At 40.0% G+C, this 20,740-nt stretch overlaps 1 protein-coding gene across 3 annotated transcripts in view; it reads right to left on the bottom strand.

Moving 5' to 3' along the window:
* Positions 1-20,646, bottom strand: part of LOC106950528 (centromere protein F) — a 28,584-nt gene extending 7,938 nt beyond the window's left edge. Inside the window, exons 1-16 of one of the 3 annotated variants that reach the window (XM_015037453.1) lie at positions 20,438-20,646; positions 17,046-17,223; positions 16,586-16,782; positions 15,315-15,418; positions 14,962-15,026; positions 13,195-13,453; positions 11,540-11,733; positions 10,993-11,118; positions 10,776-10,904; positions 8,000-8,122; positions 7,076-7,211; positions 4,823-6,111; positions 3,316-4,104; positions 2,841-3,139; positions 2,654-2,747; positions 342-932 (exon numbers count right to left, since the gene is read on the bottom strand). In XM_015037453.1, coding sequence (XP_014892939.1) covers positions 342-932; positions 2,654-2,747; positions 2,841-3,139; positions 3,316-4,104; positions 4,823-6,111; positions 7,076-7,211; positions 8,000-8,122; positions 10,776-10,904; positions 10,993-11,118; positions 11,540-11,733; positions 13,195-13,453; positions 14,962-15,026; positions 15,315-15,418; positions 16,586-16,782; positions 17,046-17,207 — 4,557 coding nt within the window. In that variant the 5' untranslated portion in view covers positions 17,208-17,223; positions 20,438-20,646. The remainder of the gene's footprint in view (positions 1-341; positions 933-2,653; positions 2,748-2,840; positions 3,140-3,315; positions 4,105-4,822; positions 6,112-7,075; positions 7,212-7,999; positions 8,123-10,775; positions 10,905-10,992; positions 11,119-11,539; positions 11,734-13,194; positions 13,454-14,961; positions 15,027-15,314; positions 15,419-16,585; positions 16,783-17,045; positions 17,224-20,437) is intronic. The other 2 variants (XM_015037452.1, XM_015037451.1) reach the window with 2 other exon arrangements.
* Between the last annotated feature and the right edge of the window lie 94 nt (positions 20,647-20,740).

The following is a 20,740-nucleotide window of genomic DNA, read 5'->3' as shown; positions in this document are numbered from 1 at the left end:
AGACCAAGAACTTTTATTTTCTTCTACAGACATTGGCCACTTGGGGGCAGTAAAGAGCAAAAATGCTGAACCAACAGTGAACACAATTCAATAAACAAACAAGTCCTTCAGAAAATATCTGTAAAGGGGGAAATTTAAAGAAAATGGAAAATAAATATCAAATACTAAAAGAACAGATTCATCTAAAGTTATGTGCTTCATTTATTTATATAAAAAAAAGTCACGTATTTAAGTTAATTATATGTTAAAAGCATGTACAAATTATTACAGTATGACTGACTGATGCCATAATATTGTATGGCAGGGCATTATGAATTTATTTAAAACGTGATTTTTAAATAAACCCTACCTTTCATGACGACCTCTGGCAGGCCGTACGGCTCGTACTCCGTGTCATCGAAGGCGGCCGACAGCTGCGCCCTGTTGCGGCGGATCCTCTCAGCGAGACGAGCCGGATCGGCCGGGATGGGAAAAGAACCTGAGAACAACATTTTGTCCCCTGCTTCCGTCTTCTCCGCTGAAGAAACGGGAGAAACGGGAGGAGATTCGACTGACTCTTCCTCATCACTGAAGTCCTGCTCGGTCTGAGTGGCTGCAGACGCCGTGGAAACTCCACGAGGAAGCAAACGGCCCTCAGTTTGACTGCCGACACTCACAGCCTCTACCTTCACGTTACTGTCACTGGGGTAAATCGGTGTTTCAAAGTCACCGGCTCCTCTGAAGGAGTCCAGTTTGGTCTGGTGAGTTTCTGTGTGGAAATGTTGCACTTTGCTTAGACTCAATCCTGAGAGGCTGAGATCTCTGGCTCCATGGTGTTGAGCAATCTTCTGCGACGACACTTGGATGAGCTTAGCGTCTTTCTTCACTTTGTTTTGTTCTGGATAACTTTCTGACCAATGCAAGTTTATCTCCTGGTTTTCTTTTTCAGATTCCTGATTAAAAAAACAACAACAAAAAAGCAGTAATTAAAAACAAACCAGGCAACAGTTCATTGACATGAACTAATATCTGCATTTCTTTTGTAAATGAAAGCGACGAATATTGACGTCTTCATGTACACGTGCTTAATGTTTCCTGGAGAAAGATATAAACAACAACTTATTACTGAAAAGTGCTCTCCTACTGGAAACTATTTGTATTTTTAATAAGTTACTCAGAACTAAATTAGGCTCCACTTATATTAATCTGTAAATGTTTAATGTGTTAGTTTAACAATTTGAAAAACACTTTATTTTTCTAGAATTTGAGGAAAATTGCACAGCTGCTTCAAATTAACAAGGAAAACAAAGTGTTCCCATTCCTCCTAAATGGACTACATTTATTTAACTACATAATGGTTCATTAAAGAGAAAAACCGTCTGCAGGGCGCACTTATGAATCTAGTATGTACAGAACCATGCAAAAATATGCATACGCCATTAACCTTTTCACATTTTGTCAAAATTAAACAAGTAGAAGGTAATTGTGAAGTGAGAGAAAACTAATTCAATGTTTTTCAGCTTATCTGTGCAACTTTAGATGTATTCAGCTCTCTTTACTTTGATATCCCCAAATAAAATCTAGTACAACCAAAAATCCGGCCATTTTTCTGTCATAAAAAAAAAATCAAAATTGAATATTTTAGTTCATGTGCAAAACAAATTATGGCAAAACGACTGTGAAACCTGGCAGTGGCAGCTGGTTTTCTTCACCATGGATAGGCAATGTGTTTAGAGTTGATAGGAGACAGATGGAGTTAAAAATAGCAAAGGTCCTGGGAGAAAACCTGCCAGAATCTGCAAAAAATATTGATAATTTAGAAGAGACCCCAAAAATACAGCCACAGATACAGTGGAAAGATTTAGATCAAATGACCTAGTCAAAGTCCAAACTGTGGCAATTCTAATAAAAGTGATGTTTCACAGATGAGCTCTGTCTAATCTGACTGAGTTTAAATTACTTTGTAAAGCAGAATTGGTAGAACACTGCAAAAACACAAAACTTTACCAAGTATTGTGGTTTAGTTCCTAGTGCAAAGATCTCAGTTCACTTGAAATAAAACAAAACTAATTTACAAAAAACTTTTCAGCAAGATACAGCAGCTTGTTTTAAGTCAATTTCTTAATATTGATAAAACTAGCTATTACTAGTAAGTTAAGTAGTATCGTTACTACAGGCAGATTATTTCACTTATGAGACATTTTATCCATAAGTCATATAATCTTCAAGCAAAATTCATACTTTCCAATCAATATTAAGGAATTATTGACTTAAAGAAATCTACTAGATCTTTCTGAAAAACAACTTGTAAGTAAGTTTTGTCTTATTTCAAGTGTAGTAACATATTTACACTAGAAACTAGAGAAAAATACTTTTTTGTGTTTTTGCAGTGAAATGTCCACCTTTAGATACGCAACACAGGTGGAAACATTCCAGCTGCGACTGGGAGGTGGCGCTACAAAGCATTGACTTCAGAGGCTGAATACAAATGAAAGCCGCACTTTTCAGATTGTTATTTGGAAGAAATGAGAACTGTGAATCCTTTTGGGCCTGCCGCTGTGTGCTGCTCTGTCATACATCGAGGTTTGTGGTCACAACTTTGTAAAATGTGAAAAGGTTCAAGAGTTCTGAAAAACTTTCCGCGTCGCTGTGAGCGAGAGCCTGAAACAATCACCGGGTCGAACTCTGCACCGCTCCGGGTCTGTCCCTGAAGAGACTTCTTAGGCGAACGGAGGCTCTTTGATTCAGGAAGGCTGCTGTTCTGGAGTCTTATAGTTAATAAAAAACATAAAAACTTTAATTTCATAAAAAATTTGTACGTCAAAAGATGGCTGAAAGCAGGCCGGGGGAGTTTGGTTTACCTGGAGAACAGCAGGCGACCCTGCAGCTTTCTAGAGGAGCAGCAGAGCGATACTTCATCCTCTCTGATGACCGTGACGGCGTCCGGGTTCTTCTGGACCTGGCTGTGGCCGGTCTGAGCGAGTTCAGACCGACTGGCAGCAGGAATCCGTCGCAGCGTTTCGCTCTCATCGTCTGCGTCGGTGAGTAAGTGTTGGACTGCAGAGGCGGGCTGGGACGCTAGTCTCCATAAGACGAGCTCTTGGGCCTGGACCTCCGTCTCCTCTGTGAGAGTCCTGACTCGTCTCAGCAGCGCCTCCACCTGGACAACATGGGTACGTTTCAGAAGGTTCTTCAGAACAATTCTAACATCTTTTTCACTTTGACTTTTCATTTCATGTTCAGGGAAAGTAAAATGACTTTCAAAAGATTTTTCTGTTTCTCTCATTTTAACTTGGCACAAGAATCAGTAAAAAGTGTTGAGTTTGTGCTCAGTACCTGTTCCTGCAGGCGGTTTATCTGGATCTCAGTCATGTCCTCTGCATTTCCTTCACCGCTCATGCTGCTTGTGTTTTCTCCTTCCAAATCTTGACCTTCATCATCCCTCCTCTTCAGATTTATTAGCAGCTGCTGGTCTGTCGCTGCCTCTTCCTTGAGCAGAACGTCCCCTGCCAAGCAGGCCGTGTTTTCTGTGTTGTCCTGATTCTCGCCGTCAGTCTGTGAAGTTTGGTCTCTGGTGTCCATGTTGGTCAAAACCCTGACTCTCTGCTGCAGCAGCTGCTTTTCCTGCCTGAGAACATGAAGTTCTGCTAACGTGTCGACTCTCTCTCCATGTTGGCTGAGCTGAATCTCTTCCACCTCACCTACAGAGCCACATGGACCGACTGCAGACCTCTCTCCAGAAGTTACTGCTGCACTTTCACCTTCACCACCAACAGGTGGAGGCATTTCAGCTTCACACTCCTCAACGTTGGGCTGAATTGTTTCTTTTTGAATATTTAAGTCTGACGAGGAAAGAGGAGCAACAGCCTCTTCTTCTTGTTTAAGTTCTGATTTCTCTGTAAGCTCTTCATCTCTGTTTCTCCCTTCGGTCTCTCTGTTAGCTGTCAGTGTTGCCACATTGTTTTCTTCCAGCTTTAGTTGGTTCAACTCTTGCTTGCATTGCTTCAATTCCTCTTCCTGGCTCAAGAGGGCGCCCTCTTTCTCCTGCAGCTCAGCAAGAAGGCCCAGGATGTGCTGACTCTGCTTTTCGAAGGCAGTGGTCAGCTCTTTGGTCTGACGCGTTACCTGAGCAGACAGAAGAACAGAAAAGAAAAGAGCAAACAGCACAAAATCTGTCAGCTGCAAACATCTGGTCAATTTGCCACACGACATTTAAACTAAACTTTTAGGTAGTTTCAGAAATTAGGTGGAGTAAATGTGAATAATTTAATCAAACACAGTTTAACTAATGTGCATCAAATGTATCTTTTTTTTTTTACATCTCTTATTAGATAAGAAACAGGTAAAAAATAAAAGATGATAGGAATCTCCAACGACTACAGAGTTTTAAAACAATGCAGTCTGACCAGGTTTAATTTTTATGTCATAGTTTTCTAGATAAAATTCTTAGCAATTATATAAATGCAACCCCCCCTCCCCCTTTTATTGTAGAAAATTTCACATGAATTGGCCAAACAAAAAACAAAATGGATGGCTGGATGAGTCCAGATTTTTTTTTTCATACTTTTTCTTGAATTTACATGGGAAAAAAATCCTTCAAGGCCAAGTTTCCTACTTTTCCAGATTGTGTAGGAAGCCAGATTTATATAAGAATGTCTCAATTAGAAATGATTGTGATGTCACTTCTTTTTGAACCCAACAATGTAAATAAGGCTGTGAATAAAATCATAATCTGAAACAGCTCTGGACCTGAATTAAAGTTCTTTTTAGCAAAAACCCTAAAAAGATTATTTGGAACATATAATCATCTTTCTGTATTTTATTCAAGATCATTAAGATTTACCTGGATCTGCAGGGCCTCAAATTTATCTCTGTACTTTTTGGCCCGCTCTGACTCCTTTGCACACTTTTTCTGCAGGACCTCCACCACCTTAGTGAGGTCAGAGGTCGGGCACTGATCCCGCTGGAGGTCTGATGAAGAAAGCTTGATCTGATCTGAGGTCTCTTTGGTTGTTTGACCACCGAGACGGAGAATGTCTTCAGCTTCTGTGGACAGGAGAGCGTTGCGTTGGTTGGTGGACTCACAGAAGAGGAGGTGCTCCTCTGGGGAGGAGAGGAGGCTGTTGTCAGAGCAACCGGTATTGGAGGTGAGTTCGTCGTCAGGAAGGCTGGGCAGGGGGCTGCTGGAGGTGGAAAGCTTCTCGTCTTCTACCGAGTCTTCTTCTCGTCGGTGCTTCAGCTCCTCGACGTCGGCCATGATCTCTGCGAGCTTCAAGCTCAGCTCTGTGTTCACGTCAGAATCTGTGTTCATCCTTTGGTTTCTCTCCTCTTCCTCCGTCTTTCGTTCCTCTCGTTCCAAAGCCAGCTGAGCTTTCACCATTGCCAGCTGATTTTTCAGCTGCATGTTCAGCTCGATCAGCTCGCTCTCTCTGTCGTTTTGAGTGGTGCTCGTCTCCTGTTCCTGCTTCTCCTCGTTTTCTGCCTCCTCTCTGCTTCTCTCTGCCTCCAAAGCAGCAAGGCTCCTCTTCAGCCTTTCCGTCTCAGCCTTCTCATTCTCCAGCTTTACCTTCAGGTCCTTCTCTCTCTCCTCCCTCTCCGCCGCCTGGGTGGACTGCTTGCGGCTGAGCTGTCTGAGGCGGGTCCTCGCTTCCGTCTCGGCCCGCCGCTGGGCCTCCAGGTCCTCCAGCCGTCTCTGGAGTTCTTCACGGACATCGCGGAGCTCCGAGCGGAGGCCGTCGTTCTCCCTCTTGAGGTCCTGAGACGAAGCGGGTTCATCGGATTTAGGAAGTTGTGCATGTTCGATCTTCAGGCCTCCTGCCGCCGGTGGGTGTTCAGCAGTTGTTGCTCTATTGACATCTGCAGCGTTTCTCCGGATCTCTCCGTCTTTATCAGCTTCTTCTCTTTGTCCCACTTTCTGTTGTCGCTCAGAGTTTGTGATGCTGATCTGCTCGGCGTCGATTCCCTCCCCTGGCTCTCTGGCTGCCGTGACCTCTGACCTGCTCCCATCCCTGTTCTGCTCTGACTGGGAAGCTGCGGTCCTGCTGTGGGCTGCGGCTCGAGACGGAGAGGAAAAACTCTGTCCAACGGGTCCAAACGGCGCAGGCTGAGTCGATGCTGCAGGAGCTTTTTGTTCTGAGGTAATAAAAGACATTTAACAAGGTTATTCTTCGTATTTTACTCTTAAACTAACCAGTAGTTAAGTAGTTTATGCTGGGAATGCAGCTCCTAATGCAGAAATCACAGGTGGTGAAATGGGAACATGGATTATTTCAGCTTTAATCTTTGTGAGCTGATTGGTATCATAATCTTCCCTGTTATTCTACAAGAATTGATATAAATGCATTCAACTCAACTATTTTTTAGCCTCTGGGAGGAACACAATAAATCCAGAGCCATCCAGAAGTATTACTGTTTTCTCCATCTCTCACTTTACAAGCTTGATTTTATAAATTGCTGGGATTTTATGAGATGGGTTCCTAGGCTGAAAGTGACTCTTTAAATCTTCCACAATGGCTCTTTATAACTCTGGCTAAGAAAAAACTAACAACTAACAATGACTGGATCAATGTAATACACAGTACACATCATGGAAAAAAGTAATATTTTTCCCTCAGGATGCAAAAGGAAACATTTTTCAAAATCTGGACTAAATGGACTCGTTACATAAAAGTTTTTATGGTTATTGCTTTGTTTTTTTGTTGTTGTTTTTTCATAATTTTCCACAAATTGCATTTTATAGAGGTTTCTGTTTTATTTTAAAACCTAAGAATATAAATAATAATTTTAGCTGCACTGAAGTTTGCACCTAATTGTATTTATGGGTGTGAAATTAAAAGGGGTGAACACACAACAGGCCTTTGCTTATTTTCTTTGTGGAGAAACCTAAAACATGTATTATTTTCTTGCGCAGCTCAAGTTTCCTTCATTCTCTGCTGCTTTATCATGTAAAACCAAACAAAAAAAAACACTGAAGTCTGCAGCTGGGGACACTTTTGGACGTCACTGTGTAAATCATTCAAGAACTCCTGCACACACAGTCGGCCACTATGTGATGAATCCATGAGAGGGATTCATTCATAGCTCTCTCTCTCCTCACCCTGCAGTTCTCTGAGGAGGCGCAGAGTGTCAGCCTGCTCCTCCTGCAGCCTCCTCCCCTCCTCCTCCAGAGCTCGCTCTCTCTTCCTGCTTTGCTCCAGGGTTACTGCCACACCCTCCGCCTCACGTACGGCTTCCTAAAGCGTGGTTTGGAAACAATAAAACACAAAGGAGGAGGAGGAAGAGGAGAAGGAGGAGGATGAGGAGCAAAAGAAGGAGGAAGAGGATTAGATCCAGTCAAACAAACTGATCTGTCAAATCTACTGTCAAATCTACTACTTTCAATATTCAAATAGGAGTAAAGAAATTATTTCTTAAATCAATGCATTTGATTCTCGGACACATTATGTCTCTAAAAAAAGACAACAATAACTTCAAACACATTCAACAATAGTTGAATGTGTTTGAAGGCATTTTTCAGATAAGAGACGAACACAGAACTATAAACCATCACAGTTTCACAAGAATAGAAAAACCTGATCAAGCAAGTTACAAAACGTAACACGAGCAGAAATGTGTCCCAGTGCTGCACTGTGTCTGTGCAGTTTTTAACCAACAAACTTTTATTGAATGGAGCAATTTAACAGCCAAGTTAAGTCGTTTTACGGCTGAAAAAACAAAACAAAACAAACTTTCATTTTATTTTTTTACTTGTATATTAGATAGTAAATAGTTTATATGATTCTAATAAACCTTTTCAAATTATAAAATATTTATCCACATGGAGACAGAAGAAGACAGAGCTCTCTTATAATTTATTCATGTTTCATCTTCAGCCCAGTGATCCGGCTGACATGCAGCACGCTGTTTAAAAATGTATGTCTTCCTCGCTAAACTCAACACCTAGGTAATGAATAACTGAGCTGTGCAGATGCAGAAAAACAAGACTTTGGACCACATCTGTGTGTGTCTGTGTGTGTGTTACCGTCAGCTTGGCTTGTGTCTGAGTCTCTTTCTTCTGGCTCTCCTTCAGCTGCTCCTCTGTCCACTTCAGCTTCTCCTTCAGAGAGTCCAGCTCTTTGTCCAACGCCTGCTTCTGCAGAGTCAGCTGGTGGCGAAAACAAATGAGGCGTTAGCTGGTAGAAATATGGACCGCAGTTTAAAGACTTGGTGATTTATTTATGAAAGAAAATAAAGATTGAAATTAACTTTAAAAAAACAAAAGACTCTTGTGTTGGGTGCATTCGTCAAGATGAGAGAAGGAAACAGAAAGCAGTGATAATAAACATAAGTCAGCGTTACAGTTTGAAGAAACTAAGACTTACTACGAAAGTATTCATTCCTTTTGAGTAGACAGAAACTTTAATGTATTTTATTAGAAAATTATGTGACAGACAAAAACAAGAAACTGCAGAGGGAATGCATAAGCACTGCAGAGAAGCAGCCAAAGCTACATTAGGATGGCTTACATTAAAGCATATTCATCTGGTAGAACAGCCTAGTCAAAGTTCAAACTAAGAATCTGTGAAAATTAATGTGTAAAGATGCTCTCCATTCAATCCAACTGAAATTGAGTGATTTTGCTAATAATAATGAGTAAAAATGTCTGCAGACGTGCAAATCCATCAACATAAAACCTGTTTCTACAAAGTGCTGACTCAGGGCAGCAAATACACACCACACTTTTCAGTTTTATATATGCGACAAGTGTTGAAGCAAATAAATCCTTTTCCTTGACCTTCATAATTAAACTCCTACATATGTTGGTCACTGAAGCTCTGCAGGAGACGTCAGCAGCTCTAGTGTAAGGTTTTATGCAGCTTCCTGCTTTTTTACACACAGAAACAATTTTATAATTCTAGGTGTGCATCATAGTGCTGTGGAAAAGCCTTGAGCCAGAGCATCTTAAAGTCTGAACAGAGCTTTGACCAACAGCACTTCCAGCTTATTTTCATCATTCAGGCCTAAAAAGGCTCTTAAGGTCAACGGATAAATATGTTTAGAGTCAAGTCATAACGGGCAACTTAACAAAAAATTTAAATTAAAAATGAATTTGAGCTTTAGGTATTAGATTACTTGCAGCCAGTCGAAATGTCCCAACGTGTTTAACTGAATTTACAAAGTATAAATAACAAGTTTGATCACAACAAGAAGCTGCTGTAAAGAGTTATGAGCTTAAAAAAACAGACTAAGACCGATGATGCAGCTCTTAGAACGACGGATTCTTTCCTGCTTCTTCAAAACTTCCCTTTGAGGCAATCTTCCTCCGCTTTAAATAGATTCATGATTTATGACTTCCTTTTTCGTCCTTCACTTATTCAGCTTTGTCAACTTTTTAAAATGGAGATGCTTTAAATCATCCAAAGATATTTATCAAGGTATTAAAAAACACTCAAAATGTACTTGCAAATGTATTTATTTGCAAATAAATACATAGCAAATGGACAAAACAACTTGGCAAGTTATATGAAGAAATAATAAGATAATCTGACTCCCGTAAAGAAGAATATAAAGAAATAAATGGGAACTAATCCACTGTCCACAAACACACTTCCTTCAGTAATCTCAATATTGTTAGTTTTGCACTAAATTATGTTTGTTATTCTTGTTTCATGCTTTGTTGTTGCCATGTAGAACATTTCAACATGTGTAGTAAAGAGCTAATTAAATAAGAAATAGCAGTAGAGCGTGACAGAGACTGAGTGTTACTGCTGAAAAAAATAATTTCACGACTTTACAGCGACTATTATTTAGTGTTGGCCTAATAGGGAGTGAAACTACATTTCCTAATTTCTACTGACTGCAGCAGCAGGGACTTTTTCTACAACAACTCGACTCTACTTTAAATGAATCATTAAGATGAATCAGATATCAGAGGAATCACGGACATTTGACTCTTGTATTATTAATGCAAATGTTTGCAAAGCTCTGCAGGCTAAAGCAAACCAGCCGGCTCGGTGCACAAAGACTAATTTTAATCTTGAATTCAGATACTATAATATGACGCAGACTCTGATGGGTTTTGTTATGGGTCAAACTCCAAGCATGTGCAAACAAACTGTCAAATGCAGCAAGTGTGATCTACTCACTATAACACCATTCATCACACTTCAACTGCTGCTGATTTTGTGTGAAAATTGTAGCCCAAACAGTCGACACCTACTTTAAAAACGACTGAATTTATTCTACTTTTTAACTTGACTAACAAATCTTGTGTTAGCAGATCATCTGTCTAAACTGATCTTGCTGCAAACAAATCCTATGAACATACTCCTCACATTGCGTCCTGTCTCTATTAGGCGAGCTTTTAAAGGTCATGGGTCACAGTCACAGTTGTTACCTTTGCTGCTTAACGTTTTCCACCGGGACAAACCGAGAGGAGAGAAGAGGAGGACGGAGCAGAGTGGGAGCAGGATGTGGGGGATAGAAGTACAAAAAGCCAGACAGCGAAAGAGAGAAAGGCAGGAAACAAAGAAAAGAAGAAAGTTTGGGAGAAGAAAAAGTTACATTTATTGATCCTCAGAACAAATAAATACAAACAATTGCACAAGTTAAAGGGGGAAGAAGAGAAGGTCGGCTAAAGAAGGTAAAGGGGGGAAATGGCTGATAAAACAAGACAGCTTGATGAAGCAGAGCCTCATGCTGCTCTGCCGTTTCCACTGTTGATGCGGACTTTATTTTATCAAACGTGGCTGTGTTATTTCAGAGGACGGCCGCGTGTTGTGGATGCGTTTCATTCTGTGCTGCATGTTTGCCTTCACCTTGTCAGCCTGGGCCTGCAGGGCGTTGTGGAGCGACCTGGCCTGCTGCAGCTCCTGGTTCAGCTTATTCACCTCCTGCTGGTGCTGCTTCTCCTCACACTGCCTCTCCTTCTGCAGCTCCGCCAAGTCCTGCAGCCAGAACACGAACGCCACAGTCTGAAGCAGAGAGCAGAGAGATCCAACTGCTTTCCGCCTCTCCTGCAGGCGTCGGACTGACCTTCTGATGCACTTTCTCCAGCTCCTTGGTGCGCTGCTGGTGCTGCAGCCGACTGCTCTCTGCATTCTGCCTCTGGCACTTGAGCTCCTCTTGAAGCTGTTTCAGCTTGTGCTCGGCTTCTGATGCCTGAAATAAAATAAAAAAAGATTGTATAGATGTTTTTCTTCAAATTTTTTTTCCATTTCATGAGCGTTTGTTTTTCTCTCTCTTTCTGCCAAAGACTGGATGACAAAAGGCTTCAGTCGGGTGGACTGGTCTCAGCTACGCTCCTTTTGAAGGATAATTTTGTTTACAGAACATTCAGTACAAATTTTATTTGTTGTTTAAGTTGTTTTGTTTACTTATCTTGGATATTTGAAATCTCTTCCAGTTCCAATGCTAAATGTTCATTAGAAATTAAAGTTCATTGCACTTTGACTTGAATTATTATGCCATTATAACTTTGAAAACGGTCTCAAAGTGATAATATTTCCATTTATCGCAAACACTTCTGGGACAATTTATGGTCCAGCAGGTTTTGTAGTAGCGGTGAGGCTCGTGCTTTTACCCTTTCTTTGTCCTGAGCCGCCCGTGTGTGCGCCTTGCTGAGCTCCTCCTGGGTTTTTTGCAGGTCCAGCTCTTTAGCAGCGAGCTCCTTCTTCATCAGCCCCATTTCATTCTGGACCGTCTTCAGATTCCCGACCTTCTCAGACAGCTGGACCTCCAGAGCCGAGAGACGACTCTGCAGCTCTGACGAAGATACTGGTGGGTCGACCAAACACAGATCCCATCGTTAAGGTCTGATAGTTCTGATAAAAATAGCATTTTACCTGTGGCAACCAGTGAAGTGCAGATTTAAGCAATTTAATTCATCAAAAGTTTGATCTATGCCAATAAGCTCATCTTTAGACTCACTTTAGGAAAGTTTTCAGTTTTTCACCAGTTTTCACATTATAAATACCAAAATTAAAAACTCAAGGAGCGACTGCAATTTGAATAAATGGGTAGACGGACCAGACAGAGACAAGAATATGAGAATATCAGCGTCAAAATATGTCCAATATTCATATTGCAAAAGACAGTTCAGAGAGCAATAATTGTTGGCTAACGTTATCCAAGTGCTGCATTTTCCATGCTAATGTAATCTTTAGCTGGTTGGAGAAAGTCTCAGCTATATTAGGTCAGATTTTACAACATCAACTCATTGTATTAAAACTTGTTTAGGTTTTATGCCATTAACCGCAAGACGAAGTGTGAGGAAATATGGATCTGCTCAGAAATATTACTGTCTTAAAAGGATGAATGAAGGACAACCAAACATAACAGATGACTGGAAAAACTAGAAAATAAAAATATATATATTTGTAATTTCTATTTTTTTGAGCAGAAAGACCTGGATTTATCCTGGATTTATGGAGTCAGTAGCTCAAAAACAAAGCAGCAGAACACTGTGGGCTCTTCATAAACGGGGTCAATCCATACAGACTGGTTCAATAACAAACACACAGCTGGGGTTACTGTCAAAAGAAGAATTAACCAAGTCAGTCCACAAGGTAAAAAACATTTTACTTTGTTAACTAAAAATGTATTTCTGTAATTTGCTGCAATCTATTTTTTGATTTTGTGTAATACAAGATATTCATTATCTCATGTCATAGAAAGCTGTAATGATTAATGAAAGTCTACTCTGATTCTCTGTAATGAATTTTCTACAATAACTAGTGTAAGTGGAGGGAAGCAGAGTAAAAACGCTGCTCCTGATGCCCCTTCATAGCTTCACGTTTATCTGTCTCTTCTTCCTCTGAACAAACACAAACACTTTGCAGCTGAAACTAAGGAACGTCTTACATCATGAAGTGTTGCAAGACTTCAATGAAGCTGCTTTTAGAGCAGGGATAGGAATGTCTGGCTGAGGCAGAGATTGCTACACAAACTCTTACGTAACAACTTTTGGTGGGGTTATGCGGAGCACCTATTAGGCATATTGGCTAATTTAAGCAGAACATAAACTGATGTGTTAAGATAAAACTCAACATCTAATCCAAATCTGATTCACTCTGTCTGGAAGTTCAGGATTAGAAAATGTAAATGGATAAGTGGATAAAAGCATGATCATGCTGAGCATAATCTTTGCAGTAATCCAGGTTACTTTTAATCTTTGGGATAAATACTGCAATCTGAGCAGGATGCATTTGAATGAAGTCAACAAACAATCTTACTTACTGTCTGTTTCCGTCTTGTGGACCCTTTCTTCAGAACTCCGGTCCAGTCGGCCTTGATTCAGGACCTCAGGACTCGGCGCCTGAGGAGAAGACGCAGGTCGTCTTCTGGATGCAGGTCCAGAGTCGTCTCGTTCCCATGGAAACACCGCCGAGGGCGTGGAAAAGACATCCGACTGGTCAGATGGATGGCGGAGCGGTGTGCTCTTGTGCTGCTGTCGAGGCAGCGAAGCTGCGGACGCTTCTGAAAACTGGAGCCGCTGCTGCAAAGAAAGATTGAAGACGCAGAATTAAAGTTTTTCCAGTTTAACTAAGAACATACGTCTTTTAAAGTGCATCGCTAAGCTGATTTATTTTGCACACAAAGGTCACAGTTATTAGATAATGTCAGAAAAAACATAAAAATCAAGATGTGATATTCCACATTTGTCTCATTCTACAAAAAAAAGTTTAGACACATGTTTCTCCTGTTCCAGACCAACAAGGCTTATAAAAATATAAATGCAGTAAGTTTGGAGCGGAAGAACTTGGCTGGCCTGCACAGAGTCCAGACTCTAACCTGGCAGAATACAAACAGGATGAATTAGAGAAAAGACTGAGAGCCAGGACTTTTCATCCAACATCAGTGACCTTACAAATGCACTTCTGAAAATAGATACCCATGAACACCAACCTGTGGAAAGCAGGCTGGTGAGTAAACGTTTTTAGCAATCTAGTTTATATCTGTTGTTCAAACACTTTTCAAGAGAAATCCACCAAGAAACAGCTGGTGAGGGGAATCTGATGAACTTTAGCTCAAAAATCAGATTTATTTCTTAATGGTGAATGCCCCATAGCTAAATTGGTATTTGTATTTTTGTTTGTCATTCTTTTATGTTGTTGTTTGGTCTCTTTGCTTATCTAAATGGTTGTTTTGAAGATCAGTACCTCAGTTTGTTAGTCTGTAATGTTTGTTTAATATGCACTAAAATGTGACTTAAAAAAAAGGTCTTCAAGAGAAAAAGAGAAACTGATCGCTGCAGCAAAATTTGACTTAAAAATGCAGTTTTCCAGTGTTTACATGCCAAATCCTTAAAACCCACTTCCTTTTTTATTATAAAACTCAGAAATGTTTTGCATTTTCTGTATTTTTAATGCAAGCAGCTGATTAAATAAGTGTTCACTTCTTCCTACTCCTTTTGAAACAGAAAAGTAGTGTTGAATTATTTTGTTCTTGGTTGTGTATGCGCATGTTTTCTCTGTGGTACTGATTGCTTGTTTTCTTGTTTTTAAAAACCTGTTTAAACAAATCAAATCAATTTCTTTACATTTATGTTAGATTTGGTCTTGTCAATATGTTTTTTTCTAAACAATCAAACTTGACTGATAAAAAGGGGAACATTTTGTTAAGAATTTTTAATAAAAAATAACATTCACATATAATCTTTTTCTCTAAATTAACTTCTCTGTTTCAATATAAAAGGCCAAAATGGTAAATAGAAAAAAATAATTTCTTCCTAATAAAGGAAGGTCTCGTTACCTGCTCCTCAGAGGGAGTGAAATGTTTACTAATGTGTTTAAACGGCAAAAGCAGGTCAAACATTAATTGCAGACAAATCCATGTGGTCCATTTAGGTGGAATAAAACTAAGTCTGTAAGTTGAGGATAGAGTGGAAGAACAAAGACGGATGTTAGTTCTGTTTCTCTGGCATGAAAGGAGCTAAATCCTCTCAAACTACACAGGAGTTTAGGATTTGAAGACAGCTCAGTGGAAGAATAAGCTGGTACTTACTCTGATGTGATGCCCCCCGCTCCGTCCTTCGTCCCGCTGCCCGGGTCTGTCTTCCTGTCTGCTCCCTGCAGGGCAGAAACACAACATGGCGACTGAAGTCAGAGCCTCAAACGTATCGACAAAGCTGAACATGAACAACAGCTGCGAATATCCAAACAGCGGAAAGATAAACACAGCAGCCCCCAGGGAGCGATAGGCTGGGAAAGCTGCAGAGCCGAAGGACTTTATTTATAATCTCTGTGGTTTTACTGTTTAATTAGCTAAATTATACATGGGGAATTAATTTAAAGAAAGGATAAGACAGGATCTGCTAAAGAGAACAAACAAAGGAGTCATAAATTCAGACACTGTACCATTGTGCTCCCAGGGAGAGGATGTAGTCCAGCAGGGTGTGGAAAACAGAGTGGTGTCTGTGCGCCGGCTACTGTTCTGCAGCTTTTCCAGCTCAGCTTCCAACCTGCCACAGAGAGACGACCGATGGTGAAACAGAGGGCAGGAAAACAGAAAAACCTCTGATAACAAATGTGATCCTGATGCAGGAAACTAATGGAGTCAGAACAAAACCAGTGTTGACTCAGCAGCGTAATTTGAAACATACGTCCAGGCCTTTGCAAAAGGCTTTAAAGCATTACATTGTGTCACATTACGACCACAAATGACAGAGTGTTTTAAAGGCAATTCGTGAAACAATGAAGTGGAAGAAAAAATGACTAATAAGGGCCAATAAGAAAAAATCTGTCAATGGGAAAACATAAAAGGATGAAAAGAGGAATGCCACTGTTGGAACAAACCATCCAGTCCAGTTACAGTTTGCAACAAGCAAGGGAGCACAGCAAATAAATGGAAAAATGATACAATCCGACGAGATCAAACACTGCATGTGCAGCGGTAAAGTAGCAAAAGGCATTTCTACAATGCATCAACCGAGAGAAAAGATTCAATGCAATTGAATCTTCCCAGATTGTAAATTGGAAGAAACGCTGCCCTCTCGACAAATATATACTGAGTTACCACTAAGTCTGTCACAATAAGCAATTCATTAAATTAAAATGAGCTAAAAAAATTTCATTCTGATGAATAATAGTTTTTAGAGGGCAATTTTGTTTGCAGAGTCTTTATAATTCATGTTTCATTTATTGTTTTTGGTGGTCATGTTTTATTTCAGATATTTAAAATATCTTCCAGTTCCAGCATTAAATGATCGATTGAAATGAAGATTTGTTCATTTTTGAGAGGGCAAACTTGCCACTATCAAAATATTACTTGACAACAGTCTCAAAACAATTATTATTTATCTGGGACAATTTATCACCTAATAAAATTGTTATTGTGACAGGTCTAGCTACCATGTTGAAATCCCATTGGAATACATTGATATTTATATTTGCAGTGAGACAAAATTTGAAAACATTTAGCAAGAAACTGCATGCAGTTTGGAGACATCCTAGCAAATGAAATGTTTGATTTAGAAACTAAATTTATGTTTTAATTTGGAAATTAAAACATACTTAATAATATGTACATAACTCTATTGCGCTTAATGATTGCATAAAACAACATGGTGGCAGAAAAGCTGAACATCAGTGGCATAGCAGTTGTGTCTTCATAGCTGACTCCTGCTGACCTCTTGATTTCTTGGCTGAGGTGGTTGTTCTGGTTACGAGCCGCGTCGAGCTGCCCCTCCAGAGAGCAGACCTGGGCCTGCTTGGTGTGAAGTTCCTGGGTGAGGCGCTCTCTGGCGGTCACGGCCGCCTCGGCCTCCTCCCGAACGCTTTGCAGATCTCTCTGAACAAACTGCAGCTCCCCACGGACCGCCTCATACTTGGAAGAAAGCAGGAGGAAAAGAAGAGCAGGAGGGATTTCATGGAGTTTAAAGGTTATGAAGTGTAAAGAGGATACGGCACATTGTATTTTAGTAAAACACAAATTAACATCGCGAGAATGAAAGGTTAAAATATTCCTGTTTAAAAGCACACAGCTAATGCTGACAGTAGCATTTATGACTTTACTAATAAGTCACTAGTCTTACTGATTCTCTTGTAGCCTGAAACCGAGAGCTATTCACAAAGCGCGTCTGTGTTTACCTTCGCTGTTTGTTTTTCAAGGCTGGTATGAATGTTGTCCAGCTGCAGCTGCTTCTGCTTGTTCTCTCTGGACAGTCGCTCCTTAAACACCTGCAGCTCCTTCACCTTCTGCAGGACCCTCCCAGAGAGGCCCACCGTCCAGTCCTCCTCAGCCCAGCTCATCTCTGTCCGTCTGGGCCTGACACCATCAATAAATCAACACCAGAACATTTTGATAAAAACAACAGAACATCATCCCATACATGAAATGCCCAAATAAACTTTATTTCATCTACTAGAATTTGTTAGACTCAAAACTTCTAGAGTCGGGGGTCAAACGTGTGGCACTTGGGCCATTTGTAGTCCTTTTCAAAAAAAAGTTCCATACAATACAAAATTATTTTATTAGCAATATTTCTTCCTTATTTTGCTCTTATTTAAAGTCAGACCACAAACATCCAAAGACGTTTACTAAAATAAAGATTTGGGCACATCCATTCATTAAAGGTAGTAAAATAACTAATTCTAGTTGATTATAATAGACAATGTTCAAATATTAGGGAAATGCATGCTTTTATTTTGAAATAAAGCAGACCTTTGACACCCTTCATATGTTTTAAATTTACAGTGATTAGATTCATTTTCTACAAAGATCTCACTTATTGTTGAATGAGTAAAAAACTAAACAAATCTGTTTCATAAAATTAAAATGACTCCTTCTGACTAATTATTTTGTCTGAGAAAACAGATCATAATATTAGAGCTATGAGGAAGTCCAGGCTGTAAAAAATAAATAAGGCGCATACAACTCTTGTTGCATTGTGTTCAAACATAATACATGTCTTAATCCTCTCTGAATCTGCTTTTCTCTACGACTCTTGCGTTTGTTGCTAAGGCTTTGCTGCCTCAGAGGGACACTGGTTGTCACAGCTGGGCAGCTGTGACTCAATATTTTCCTACACAAACACAAACTGTTCCAGCAGCACTGCCTGCCAGATGAAAATAAATCCCAACTTTCCCATACTTTGGAATGAGCAGAGATAATTTCTCATAAAACACTCGCTTCAAGCGCAGGAGGTTTCAAGTTCAGCGAGTTTCAAAGGCATTGACTGGAAGTCAGTGCGTGCAGGTAAACAGCGAGCGTTGCTCTAAATAAGGACAGTTGAAAGTGAGAGCAGTGGAATGAAGAAAAGCCTGACTGAAAATGACAGATAAAGCTAAGCTCAGTTTTGACATGTACTGCAGCCTGGAGGCGTAGCATCAGGACTCGAGCTGCACTCAGTTTGTGTCATAGCTCAGTGCTGCTGTCATTGTTTACCCGTTTCCCTGCAAACAGACAGAAGGCAAGCAAGAAGCTGTCAAAGAGCGCACATAACCAGGATTTACAATCATGCTTCCAGATGATTCAACGACGCGTAATCATCTTCGCTGTGTTAAAACTTGTTTCTTAATCCTTTCAAGTATTTTTATTTTATTTTATGACAAATAAATCTACTGCGTATTAACAAATGTATGCAAATCATTGTTGTGGTAAAGAATACAGTGTAGGCACAGAAAGAGTAGCTGAGTTTGAAGCTTTAATTATTCTGCTTTGTTCGCTGTTACCAATTACTTTTCTTTCATCAACTAATTGCTGCAGCTCAGAAACAGATTTAATCATGAACTTAAGTCCATTGTTGCACCTGGTGTTTCACAATCACGGTCGGAGATCAGGATTAGGTGAGAGATTTTTATTAAACACAGTAGCATCTCTGTCAGTGGATATGTCTGCTAAAAGTTATGAGCATGATTCCACACAGCTGCAAAACAGATGAAAGTTGGAGGTTTTAGCATATTGTGGTACATTAGCTTTGACAAGCAGCAATTTTAAAGTCACTTTCTCATGAAATGTGGTTATATGACCATGATAAATAACATCCACCATCAGGAGAAAGCTTTGATTTATGTTGGTTCAATAAGGGAAACTTATAAGTCGTATTTCATAAGAGTCATTTGCCTGATAAGGAATTAAAATAAACAAAAATAAGGAATAACACAAAGTGTATAGTCTCCAAAATACATTATTAAACTGAAATACACATGAGGCCTGAGAGACTAACCATTAGAAATACTTAAATATTTAAAAAGTGATGTGTTTACATGCATGACATACGAAAGTGTAACTACAAATTGAAAATAAACATAATAAAAATGCCTAAATATTCTGATAACTATGTGTTACAGCTGTTTTCCAGAGTTTGTAATTCTGATCTGCATTTGGGCCCCTTTTATGAACAACAAAAAAACGCATCAGAACCTCTGATCAAACCAAAATAACTATGAAAATGTCTGCCAATATCAATTTCTGACATAAATATTGATGTCGTGGCCAATAACTGCTATTAAATAATGTTGTCCTACTACTTAACACTGTGACTAAATGACCACATTGGACTGATACTGATGTGCCGAAAAATGACATTAGCCAACACCAATTAATGGCAATGTATTTTTCCGGGAGGTAATGTTTATTCAAGTAATATAAGCACATGTTTTATTGGAAACTAGGAGCTGATTAAGGAAAATGTGTTTATTTAATAGGTTGTCAAAGAGCAAATGAAACTTGGAGGGTAAAATTTGATGCCTAATTGGTACCAGATGTAAGCCTGAAAAAGCTTGGTGTAAAATAACCATACCCACCACAATACGAAATGAGAAAGAAACAATCAGCACCAACTATATACTTAAACTGACACAAAAACTTGTATAGATGCTGAATAATCGTGTAATAAATTGTAAAAAAGTTAAATCACAGCCATAGTATTAGTCAAATACTGCAGCATTGAGGAACACCATTTCTTATAGCCGCACTGAAGACAATATTGTCTGACTTTATAAATAAATTAGACGCTTAAAACCATCCTAAAGGTAAAATATGTTTCACCACTGTTGGGTGTTGGACAGGCATACACAAATGTTACTTCACATGTATGGTCAAATGTTTGCTTGTTTTTTGCACAGTTGGAGTCCCATATAATTTATTTCACGAGAAAACAGAAAAATAAATAATCTGAAGGTTTCCTCAACAGGTTGGCTTTACCACGTGATCAATGACGTAACAAATGAATGAAATTTATATTGCTTTCGTGGCAATTGTTAAAAGTTGCTATAGCACATCCTTAACAAGACGTGGATATAGGAGGCAAACATCCGGAAACCCCTCCTACGATGTTTCAATAAAAATACAGACAATTAACAAAAACAAACAGAAAGAAAATCGTCATTTTTACGTCAACTATGTGAACGACTCGCAAGCTTTGCTAAAACAGGTCATGAGACTTTTCCATCAGGTGTCAGCTCGGTCCATCAGTGACCCGAGGCTGGCATGAACCCAGCAGTGATGCTACAAGCTAACCCACAATAAAGCTACTCACCATTCACTTCAGAGCGTCACAAAGAGCGCGATCAGCCGGGGACAGCACGGCCGTGACAGCGGTCACGGAGCCAAACACCGGCGTCCACGGAGTCAAACAGCAACCTGACACAGGACAAAACTCAACCCGAATCTTGACAGCTTTTATATGAGCTACAAAATACCGCGGGATCTGTCCCACTGATAACCCAACAGAACCCGGGGCGGCACGAGGCAGGAGGGGGCTGATGGGCTGATGACGTAGCAGGGGGATGTTTTGGGAAAGGTCCGCGTGGCGGGGCGACTCTCTGGGGACCTCTAGCGA

This window comes from Poecilia latipinna, unplaced genomic scaffold, assembly GCF_001443285.1.
Source record: "Poecilia latipinna isolate Pla-1442-1.1 unplaced genomic scaffold, P_latipinna-1.0 Scaffold405, whole genome shotgun sequence".
Lineage (NCBI taxonomy): Eukaryota > Metazoa > Chordata > Actinopteri > Cyprinodontiformes > Poeciliidae > Poecilia > Poecilia latipinna.
The sequence above is the reverse complement of the archived record's forward strand: the minus strand, read 5'-3'. Positions and strand labels throughout refer to the sequence as shown.